Below are 11,753 nucleotides of genomic sequence, written 5' to 3' on the forward strand. Positions count from 1 at the left end.
TCAGACCTTGACCCCACAAAGCATCTTTAGTAGCCTGCGGCGTATTTCCTTTGTCTTGATGGAGTAGATAATGGGGTTGAGCATTGGTGGCACAAAGAGGTAGAGGACAGACATAAGGATATGCACTACGTGGGGCAGGCTGCCACCAAAGCGGTGCACAATGGACACACTCACCATCGGCACATAGAAGATGAGCACAGCACAGATGTGTGACACACAGGTGTTGAGTGTCTTGAGTCGCTCCTCCCGGGAGGCGATGGCCAAGACTGATCGGAGGATCATGATGTAAGAGAGGAAGATGAGTGCAGAGTCCAGGCCAAAGGTAAGGAGCACAATGGATAGACCATAGTGACTATTGAGGGTGACATCAGCACATGCCAGCTTGATCATGTCCACATGTAGGCAGTAGGCATGAGAGAGGACATTCCGTGCATGGCAGAAGGGCAACCGCTGAAGGAGTAGGGGGAAGACCAGGATGAGAAAGAAGCTGCGGAGCAATGTGGCCAGCCCCATGGCCACAATGCGGGCATTGGTGAGGATCGTGGCATAGCGAAGTGGGTTACAGATGGCTACATAGCGGTCTAGGCTCATGGCCAACAAGATTCCAGATTCTGTCCAGGAGAAGAGATGGATAAAGAACATTTGGGCCAGGCATCCTTCAAATGTAACCTCACGGGCATGGAAGCAGAGTGCAGCAAGGACTGTGGGCAGAGTGGACAGCGAAACCCCCAGGTCATTGACTGACAGCAAAGATAGAAAATAGTACATAGGCTGGTGAAGACTTTGTTCTTCCTTGACAATGACTAGGATCAGGGCATTTCCCACAATGGAGATGGCATAGAGCAGGAGGAGTGGGATGGCCAGCCAGGGCTCCATTGCTTCCAGTCCTGGGAATCCTGTTAGAATGAAGCTAGGGGAGCCAGAGATATTGAGCCTGAGACTGCCCATGAGAGAAAAACGTGTTGTCTTTGTCAGCAGACAAAGTAACTTTCTGGAGACACAGAATGAGAGGGAAAGGATATTAGACAACTTGCAGTTCAAGAGAGATAGGTTCTCACTGAAGATAAGCCAGAATGTGTGGATAGTGTGCTGGGGAAAAGGGATGTGAGGTAGTTTATATACTCAGGAAGCACAAGAAAGTCAATAAAGTTCTTTGCATTTGTATTTAGTCTTCTATTCCCAAGGTTCGTGATGAATGTGGAAAAGCATGTGAGACACCCTAATGAGGAATGGAGAGAGATTTTCCATGTGATGTAGTAGAACTAGATTGGGGTAAGTGAATCTGGGTTCAGATCCTTACTGTGCTACTAATAGGTATTTGATTTTGAACAAGTGATGTCTGTGCTCTAGGCCTTAGTTCCCTCACCTATAAAATGATGGGTTTGGACTAGATCTAAGACAGGCAATCATGCTATGACAAAGGCCCACACACACCTGTCTGACCTTGGTTATGAAAGACAGGTTGAATAAGACAACAAGCATCTATATCCCTAGAGTTCACTGTCTGCTATGGCTTTCTACTTGGATCAAATCTATACACAGTTGCTAAATTCTCCCCATTATCTTTCTATATTCATTCAACTTTTCATCTGTGACCTTATTTTCTTCTCACAAGAACGTTGTTATTATCCCAATTTGATAAAGGAGGAAACTGAGGACTGGAAAGATGTGTTAGTTTGCCTTGGGAGTCTTACATGATGCTAGTGGCAAAGCCCAGACTAGAACCAAGGTCTTTCACTTCACTATCTAAAGTTATTTATATGATTATCTACACAAGTGTTTTCATTTTCACAAGTCCCATGTTTCATAGGAAGAGGAATAAATGTACTTCATGAACTGTTTAGTGGCTTCCTATCACCTTCAGGATCACATATAAAAGCCTGTATTGTTCATTTAAATGTTCAAAGCCCTTCATAACCTGCTTCTCCCACCTTTCTAGTCTTCTTACACCTTACACATATACTCCACTCCACCACATACTCTGAGAGCTAATGATAATGGCTTCCTTGATGTTCCTTAATGAGAAATTACGGGCTGCCTCCTCAGCCTGAAATCATCTCCCTTCTCATCTCTGCCTCCTGCCTACTCTGATTTCCTTCAATTTCCAGCTAAAATCACACCTTTTGCAAAAATCCTGTCTTGATCCCTCACAATTCTAGTGCCTTCCCTCTATCCCTCTGTTGATTATTTCCAATTTACCTTGTCTGTATATGGTTGCCTGTATGTGGTTGTCTGTGTGTTGTCTCTTCCATTAAACTGTTAGTTCCTTGAGAGCAGGCTGTCTTTTTTTCCCCTTTCAATGTCCTGGGTGTAGAACAATAATAGGGTGATAGGCTTAGATACCCTTATCTCTAGGAAGAAGTAGGTAGACTGTAGACTCAAAAAAGCAGGTTGTGATGGAGGGTCATAGTATTTAAAGTAGTGAAGAAATTTAGAGGTCACCGTCACCTTACTTCTCCCCCTCCCATAATCATTTTGCAGAGGAGGAAACTGAGGCTCAGAGAGGTAAAGAGACTTCCCCAGGTCTTTTCGTTAGTAAGGTTTCTGTTATTCTGACTCAATGAAGCTTTGGACCCAGGAAGCCCAAAGGCGAGGAGCCATGGAGAAAGACAGGATCAAAGATTCAGATCTGGAAAGGAGCTAGGATCCAAGCATTGTAGATTTAGAACAGAAAGGGACTGTGGCAGAAGTTCATCTGGTCCAACATCTTCATTTTACAAATGAAGAAGCTAATTCCTAGAAAAATTAAGATGCGGTCAAGATTACGTAGATAACAAATGTTAGAGCCAAGCTTCTAATCCAGGTTCTCTGACTCCAAATCAAGTAACTCTTTTCACTGGTTCACAACAAGGAGGCTGAGGGCCCCTCTCTCTAAGGGGTTGCCTTGAGTCCTCCCTAGGTAGGACTTAAAATTAGGCAAAACAAGCAGAGGATTAGTCACCAACTTTTAGATGGTAGGGGTGATTCTAGGTGGGCAGCTAGGTGGCACAATACAGTGTTGGAATCAGGAAAACTAGAGCTCAAGTTGAGCCTTAGACATTTCTTAGCTGTATGACCCTGGGCAAGTCACTTAACTTGTCTCCTACAGTTTTCTCATCTGGAAAATGGGGATAATATTAGGACCTACCTCCTAAGATTATTGTGAGAATAATAAGATAATACTTAAAAAGCACTTTGCAAACCATAAAGCTTAATGCGAATGCAGGTTATCACCATCATCATCATTTTTTTTTTGTAACAAGGAGCATTGGTTTTGGAACCAGAGGACCTGGGTTCAAAGCCTGACTCTGTTATTTACTGACCCATGTGTCTTTGAAAATGTCCCTTTATTATCTTTTTCACTTGTGTGTATGTTGGGGGTTGTGTGTGATAAGGTATATTATTAAAAAATAAATTTTAAAAAGCCCTTTATTTTCTGTGGTCTACATTTTCCTCTTACATAAATAAAGGTACTCATTTCCAGCTGTAAATCCTAATAAATGTAAAATCATAATGAGCTGAAAAAAGGACTAAGGAAATTGAGATGGTTTGCCATCCCACTCCCAATAAAACAGGCCAAAGGGGTTTTATTTTTTCCTAAATCTATGAAGATTTGGTTGGGAAGAGTGTTGGGAAACTATGTTAAACTGTTACTTCCAAAGAAAATTGAACAAGAAGATTCTGGGCAAAATGAGAGCAGGAAGGAAGTGTGGTTAGATATAAAGAAGACTGCCTAGACAAAGGGATAAAAGTCACTTCAAGCCTTACTCTTGGACTAAAAATAAACAAAGAACAAAAAAAAAAACCCTTCACAAATCTAAGACAAAGGAAACATGACTAGAGCTAGATGTTTATCTGGGGGGAAAAAATCTGGAGAAATTTTAGTGGATTTCAAACTCAATGATTCAACAGTAGAATATAGTAGGAAAAATGAATTGTTTAGACTGAATTGAGAGGAAAAGGGTCTAGAAAGCAGGAGATGACCACCTATCTATTTTTTTACTTATCAAAATGTAACAGAGGTATTGTCATTATGGGTATATTGTACATTAAGGATATAACATTTTAGGAAGGACACTGAAAAACTACAAATCATCATGAGGAAAGCAACCAAAATGAAGATCCTTGAAAAGATTTTATATGAGGAATTGGTAATGTTTAGCATGGAAAGTTGGGTCACCTAATCCAACCCATACCCATCAAGTGATCATTAATCTTTACTATCTTTATGTACTTGTGAATTTGAAATCAAATATAGGACTTTATTTCTATCCCCGTTAGATTTAATCATGTTTGATTGAATCTTTCATTCAAACCTGACAAAGGTTCTTTTTTTATTATTCTGGAAGACAACCCAAGAAGAAAAGTAAAATAAAATCATATGGAATGATCTTGATGTCCTTTACCATCTTGGTCACTCTCCTTGGGATGATCTCCCGCTCATTGACGTTGATCCTAAAGTGCTATGCCCATACTGTTAGATTCTAATCAGGGAAGACGAAAGACATTCACCTCCCTCTATTGCCTAACCCATTAATTATTCTTCCTACCTTTGGATCATCTACGAAGCTGATAAACAAGGATACAGAAGCCACCAATATTGTCATCTGGCCCATTGCTAAGGATTTAAATGAAGAAGAGACTTTTAAGGTCATCTCGTTCAACTTCCTCACTTCACACAGGAGTCCTGGAAAAGGCTTCAGTGATATGTCCAAAGTCACACAAATAAAGTGACACAGTTGGAATTCTGAACTCAGAATGCTTTCTACTGCAACCACAGCAGCCTTTAAAACACTGAACAGCTTAAGGCCAAAAGCACAGACCCTCAAGGTCCAGAGAGGGTGATAGCAGACAGGGTGCTCATTCTGTGTCCAGGAGACAAGGATGTTTGGGACACGACAAGGGGTAACAATTGAGGGATAAGGTTCTTAGAAGGCTAGAGCCCCCTTCTGTATGTACTATGTATTCCACACACAGCATTTGGAGGAAGTGAACCTCAAGCTTCCCTCCAGATACATACTATATCTTCCTGGGCCATTCTCTTATTCCCCTTATTCCTGTGCCAATATAGAGTCAACTATGCTCATCCCTTAACCTAAAAGCAAGTGAGATTTCTCTTCTATCTTTAATTTCTTTTGGTTCTAGACATAGTCAGGAACCCAGAATAATCTCATCCATTCCTGCTCTCCTTCCAGGAGAGACTACAACTTAATGGAATGATCATTTTTCATTGTCTTTAAGATGCTCAAAAAAGAATTCACTCCTTTTTCCTATTTTCCTCAATGGTTCTGGGGTCTAGCAGCTTCCAGTGTAATGAAGCTGTATCTAGTCTTAGTACCTCTGGTTCTAGGTTATGTCCACATATCCTTCTTCTGCCCTTGTCAATGCTGAGTAAGAAGAGCAGCCTTGTAGAGTTCTTTCAGTTCTGAAGCCACTCTGTGATCTAGTCTAGAGAAAGGAGGTCAGTTTCCATAACTGGAGGCAGAAAGGGACAGAAGGAGAAAACGGAGAGAGGAGGATCCCTGTAGAAGAGACAGGAAAAAGTAGGAGAAAAGAGAAGAGGGATATATTAAAGGGAAAGGAGCTCAATACAGTAAGGAAGGTAGAGAGAAGACAGAAGAGAAGGAGGCAAGATGAAGAGGAGAGAAATGAAATAAGAAATGGAAGAAAAATGGAGTAAAAAAAGAGAATCCCCAAAACAAGTGGAAAGAGAGAAAAATCAAAACAAAATGAAAAGGAGATACAAAAAACTTAAGTGGGGCTGAGAAGGAAAGTGAGCCCTCCTCCTGGTTAGCCCCACAAGCTCTGGGCTAAAAAACTCACAATGGACCCCAGACATTGCTTTCCAAATGACAGGGTGGAAGGAGGGGGAGCTGACACCCTGTTTGGGTGCTTGATATGTGGATTTGTGCTCAAAAAAGAAGACCTAATATCCCCTTCCCCAAGAGATAAATCCTCCAGGGACAGCCTAATTACCATGAAATCCCAGAAGCACTTAACTAAGCTGAGGCCTGATGCTAAACCCCAGAGATTCTGAGCACCACCAAGCTTCCCCCCTTGGCTTCCTTTTTTAATCTATATATTTTATTTTGTATATTTAAAAACATTATTCCAGGGGGCAGCTAGGTGGCACAGTGGATAAAACACTGGCCCTGGACTCAGGAGGACCCGAGTTAAAATCTGGCCTCAGACACTTGACACTTACTAGCTGTGTGACCTTGGGCAAGTCACTTAACCCTCATTGCCCCTCCAAAAAATAAAAAAAATTAAAAAAAAACATTATTCCAAGGGGGGAGCCATAGGCTATCTTGTCCATATCTTCCCTAAAAATGTGGTGGCATGGGACAGCTAGGGGGCCCAATGGATAGAGCACTGGCCCTGGATTCAGGAGGACCTGAGTTCAAATCCAGTCTCAGACACTTGACACTTACTAGCTGTGCGACCTTGGGAAAGTCCCTTAACCACAACTGCCTCACCAAAAAAATAAATAAACAAATATTTTTTTTAAATAATAATAAAAGAAATGAAAAACAAGACAATTTCAGAAAGGTCTGGAAAGACCTGTATGAACTGATGTTTAGTGAAGTGAGCAGAACCAAGATATCATTATGCACATTGAAAGCAATATTGTTTGATGAAGAACTCTGAATGACTTAACTATTCTCAATAATACAATGATCCAAGACAACCCCAAAGGACTACTGATAAAACATTCTATCCACCTCCAAAAGAAAGAACTGATATTTATTGAACACAGATTGAAGCATGCTATTTTTCACTTTCATTTTTTTCTTTCATTGAAGTTTTCTAGTGCAAAATGACTAATATGGTTATGTTTTACATAATTGCACAAGTTTAATCCACACCAACTCAGAGAAGGGTTAGGAGAGGGAGGGATAAAAATTGGAACTAAAAACTATAAATAAAAATGTTTATTATTATTTTTTAAAAAGAGGTATTGAATGAACTGAAATCTATATGGTTTAGAAAGCACTTTTCTCACAGTGGTCTCAGGAGGTAAGTGTTGTATGTTATTCAACAACTGAAGTCACTTAACCCCTATTTGTCTCAGTTTCCCCATCTGGTAAGATGAGCCCAGGTATGCAGAGTGGTTGTAAGGACAGAATGAGATAATAATGGTAAATTACTTAGCACAGTGCCTGCTGGGCCCAGAGTCAGAAAGACTCAGGTTCTGGCCTCATATTTACTCACTGTGTGGCCCTGGGCAAATCACTTAACTTCCACCTCCATTTCCTCATCTATGAAATGGGGATAATAATAGCATTTACCTCCAGAGCTGCTGTGAGGATCAAATGAAATAACTTACAGTAAAATACTTTGCCAACCTTAAAGCTCTAAGTAAATGCTAGCTTTTATTATTCATATGAGTGATGGAAACACAGAACTAGAGGAAGGAGACCTCAGAGTGCATCTCCTCTGACTCTCTCATTTCACAGTTGAGTCAATGGAGGCACAGAAAGATTAAGCAATTTAACCAAAGTTTACAGGTATCATAAGTGGCATTCTGACTCTGGATCCTCTGACTTCATCAACAGTGCTCTTTCTGCTGTAGCACTTATCCTCCATAAAGTCTCTGGGTTGGAATTTGATAGATGTGTCCATTGGAGTAAGACTTTTGATCTCTGTGGTTGTTGGTAAAACTGAACTTTGTACTAGATTATTTCTAAGGTCCCTTCTAGCTCCAGATCAAAAAGCTATGAAGAGTACCTATGATGATCACTCTATAAATTCTATTCATTATTCATGTCAAATTCATTGCCTGGTATAATTAGGGAAACAGAAGCCCTCTCCTTCCCACTGTGAGTTAGGTTAGGACACCGTAACTATTCTAGTACTTGATATAGGTACAGAAGGACATACATTCATAAAACTCCAACACATCCCTGGGCAGAGTGAACTTCCAGTGTAAAAACTCCAGGGGTGGAGTCAACTTCCTAGCTTCTGTGGCATTTAGAGAAAGTCTAGAAAGTCAGGAATAAAACTTAAAGAAGAATGAAGGGACAAGTGGCCTGAATGCTTTCCTTAAAATGAAGGTTATTTTCTCATCAATTTTTCTGTTCTACCTACAAAATAATGTCTGAACTCAATAAGCTAGCATTCAGATCCCTATGTTTCTATTGTCATTTAGCACAATGAAGATGCTCAGTGAATATCTTCTGCTAGTTTGGTACCTCTACCCTGATCCCTTAATTGATCCAATAGACAGAGCCATAACTAGGGATGTTTGTACGTGGAGGAAGAGGCAGCAATAGTACCCTTACTTGAAGAGGAGACATTCCAGACACTTCATGCAAGATGGGTGGAGGTTAGAGATTATCCTTGTGGATCATCTCATAATTTCCAAGTCAAGGCTTAATACATACAAGGTGTTTTTTTTTCCTTGGTTCTGGTAATATGTAGGACAGAACAAACAAAAAACAAAATGAAAGAATTCCTGGCTTCAAAGACTTTAAATTCTACTTAAGATGGCACAAGATGCAAATAGATAAGTAAATGCATGATAATTTGAAGAGAGAGAGAGCTAACAAATAGAGGAAGCCACATGACCTGAGCCTTGAAGGATTCTAAGAGTCAGGAGTGAAAGGCTGTTTTTATTTGTTTTTTGGCAACCATCAGGAGGATGGATTAGAGAGGATAAATGAGAAGCCATCAGTCTCTAAAGCCTCCAAAACCTCCATCTAGAGGCTATAGCAATAGTCTGCATAAGAGGAGATGAGGGCCTGAAGTGGAGTGGTGGCCATGTAAGTTGAACATAGATATAACAGAATCAGAGATTTAGAGCTAGAAGGGACTTCAGAGGCTGTGTAATCCTACATCTTTATTTTACAGATTAAAAAACTAAGGTTAAGCAACTTGTCTAAGGTCTCACAGGTGGGAATTAGCAGAGACAGGATTCAAAACCTCATTCTCTTACTGAAGTCATTGAATGATACTGCCTTCAGTGTTTGAGATTTCATAGAGGTGGAATTGACAGAATATGGTAACTTACTGGAAAGGGAGGAGAATAATAGTGAAGAGCTGAGAATGAGGCCAGGAGATTATGAAGGATGGTTTTCAGTAGAAATGGAGAAAAATGGGGAAAAGGTGGGCTTAGTTAGAATAAGAATGAGTTCCATTTTGGACATGTTGAATTTGTGGTACCAATGGAATATCCCTCTGGATATTTTCATTGGTAACAGTGATTTAGAACTGGAACCCAAGACAAAGAGCCAGATAAATAGATCTTGGAATCATCAACAAAAAGAAAATAATTGAATGCATGGGATTACTGAAAGTAAAGAAAGAAAAAAAGAGCCCTGGATGGAATAGAGCTGTGGGAGACACCCAAGGAGGTAGGTCATAGATGTTGATTCAACAAAGAAGATTGAGTGGTCAGATAGATAGACGAAGGATCAAAGAAAGCAGTGAAATGAAAGTTAAGGGAAAAGAAAGTATCCAGAGGAGGGAATAGTCAACACTGAAAACTGATGTACTGTAGAAAGGTCAAGAAGGATGAAGACTAAGATAAAACTAGAGGATTATATCTTTTCCTTGATTTAAATACATCCTTGGTACCTTTGGAGATTCAGGTGAATGTCACAAACCAGATGGCAAGTGACTGGAAAGTTAGTTGGATGAGAGGAAATGGAGGCAAAGAGTGTAAAGTGCTTTTTCAAAAAGTTTGACTGTGAAAAAAGAAAGATGATAACAAATAATTTCTTGTTAGCTAGATGACACTTGGGCCTTGTGTGACTAGTCCAGGGTGATAAGTATGGAAAAAATGGAGGTGTGACATCCTCCCCCCCCAAATATAGTTGTTTTTTTAATTTTTAATTTTTTTAATCATAAAAGTATTTTGTTATTTTCCAGTTACACATAAAGACAGTTTTCAACATTTGTTTTCATAAGATTTTTGGTTCCAGATTTTTATCCCTCCTTCCCCTACCTCCCTCCTCCCCCAAGACAGAAAGCAATCTGACATAGGTTACATATGTATAATCACATTAAACATATTTCTGCATCAGTCATGTTGTGAAAGAAGAAGCAGAACATAAGGGGAAAATGTCATAAAAAGAGGAGAATAAAACAGCCAAGAAATAGAAACAGTATGGTTCAATCTGAATTTAGAATCCATAGTTCTTTTTTCTGGATGTGGATAACATTTTCAATCATGAGTTTTTTTAAATTGTTTTGGATAATTGCACTGCTGAGAAGAGTTAAGTCTATCACAGTTGATCATCACACAATGTTGCTGTTTTTGTGTACAATGGTCTCCTGGTTCTGTTCCTCTTAGTCAGCATCAGTCCATGTAAGTTCTTCCAGTTTTCTCTGAAATTCTCCTGCTCATCATTTCTTAAGCACAATAGTATTCCATTACATTCCTATACCCCAACTTGCTTAGCCATTCCCCAATTGATGGGCATTCCCTCGATTTCCAATTCTTTGCCACCACAAAGAGAACTGGTATAAATATTTATGTATGTGCAGGTCCTTTTCCCTCTTCTATAATCTCTTTGAGATAACAGACCTAGTAGTGGTATTACTGGGATAAACAGCATGTACAGTCTCATAGCCTTTTGGGCATAATTCCAAATTGTTCTCCAGAATGGTTAGATCAGTTTACAGCTCCACCAGTAATGCACCAATTTTTCTACAGGTTCTCCAACATTTATTATTTTCCTCTTTTGTCATATTAGCCAATCTGATAGGTATGAGTTGGTAACTTGGTGTTGTTTTAATTTGCATTTCTCTGATCAATAGTGATTTAAAGCATTTTTTCATATGGCAATAGATAGCTGTGATTTCTTCACCTGAAAACTGCCTGTTCATATCCTTGGAACATTTCTCAATTGGGGAGGTTTGACATCCTTAACCACCCAACACACCTACCATCATACTTGTCCACATAAAGGAACAACATTCTTTTCTGTTTGTGCTGATAATGGTTGAGGCTCCACCTCAGGCGGAAGGTGTCAAAGGACCAGGACCTCCAATGGGAATAGAAGCTTATCTGATAATTCAACCAAGGTTGAGCAGAATTATGCACAAGTGGTGCCCCTCTTCGTGTTTGTATGTACCAGTGCATGAAGGAGGATTGAATATTTACTATAGGGAATACATCATTGTGGGCCTGATAGGCTTGGGAAACCAGTCTCCTCCTCTGAGTCTTAGACACCCCTAAAAAGATTTTTATATAGTTTCTCAGATAAAGGCCTCATATCTAAAGACTTTGTCAAATCTATAAGAATATGAGTCATTCACCAATTGACAAATTGTAAAAGGATATGAACAATTTTCCAATAAAGAAATAAAAATGATTTAGTCATATAAAATGAAAGATAAATGAAAATTAAAACAACCTTGAGATATTTTACACCTACCAGATTGAATAAAATGATGGAAGGGGAAAGTGACAAATGTTGGAGAGGATGTGGAAAAACTGGGACAATAATTGTTTATGGAATTGTAAAATGATACAGCCATTTTGGAGACCAATCTGGAATTATGACCAAAGAATTATTAAACTGCCTATACCTTTGATCCAGCAATACCACCACTTGGCCTATTTCCAAAGACAATTGGGGAAAAGGAAAAGAACCTACATTTTTTTTTTTGGTTTTTGTTTTTTGTTTTGATGAGGCAATGGGGGTTAAGTGACTTGCCAAGGGTCCCACAGCTAGTAAGTGTCAACTGTCTGAGGTCATATTTGAACTCAGGTCCTCCTGAATCCAGGGCTGGTGCTTTATCCACTGTGCCACCTAGCTGCCCAAGCA

At 39.7% G+C, this 11,753-nt stretch overlaps 1 protein-coding gene across 1 annotated transcript; it reads right to left on the reverse strand.

Annotated features, from left to right (window-relative positions):
• LOC122750323 (olfactory receptor 51I2-like) lies at positions 1-948 on the reverse strand. The gene has a single exon (XM_043997032.1). The coding sequence runs from the start codon at positions 946-948 to the stop codon at positions 1-3; it is 948 nt and encodes a 315-aa protein (XP_043852967.1).
• Between the last annotated feature and the right edge of the window lie 10,805 nt (positions 949-11,753).

The sequence above is a fragment of the Dromiciops gliroides genome, chromosome 3 (assembly GCF_019393635.1).
Source record: "Dromiciops gliroides isolate mDroGli1 chromosome 3, mDroGli1.pri, whole genome shotgun sequence".
Lineage (NCBI taxonomy): Eukaryota > Metazoa > Chordata > Mammalia > Microbiotheria > Microbiotheriidae > Dromiciops > Dromiciops gliroides.

What these genes read in the sequence shown, in the direction of transcription:
- LOC122750323 (XM_043997032.1), bottom strand. Translation starts at nt 948, where the DNA reads ATGGGCAGTCTCAGGCTCAATATCTCTGGCTCCCCTAGCTTCATTCTA.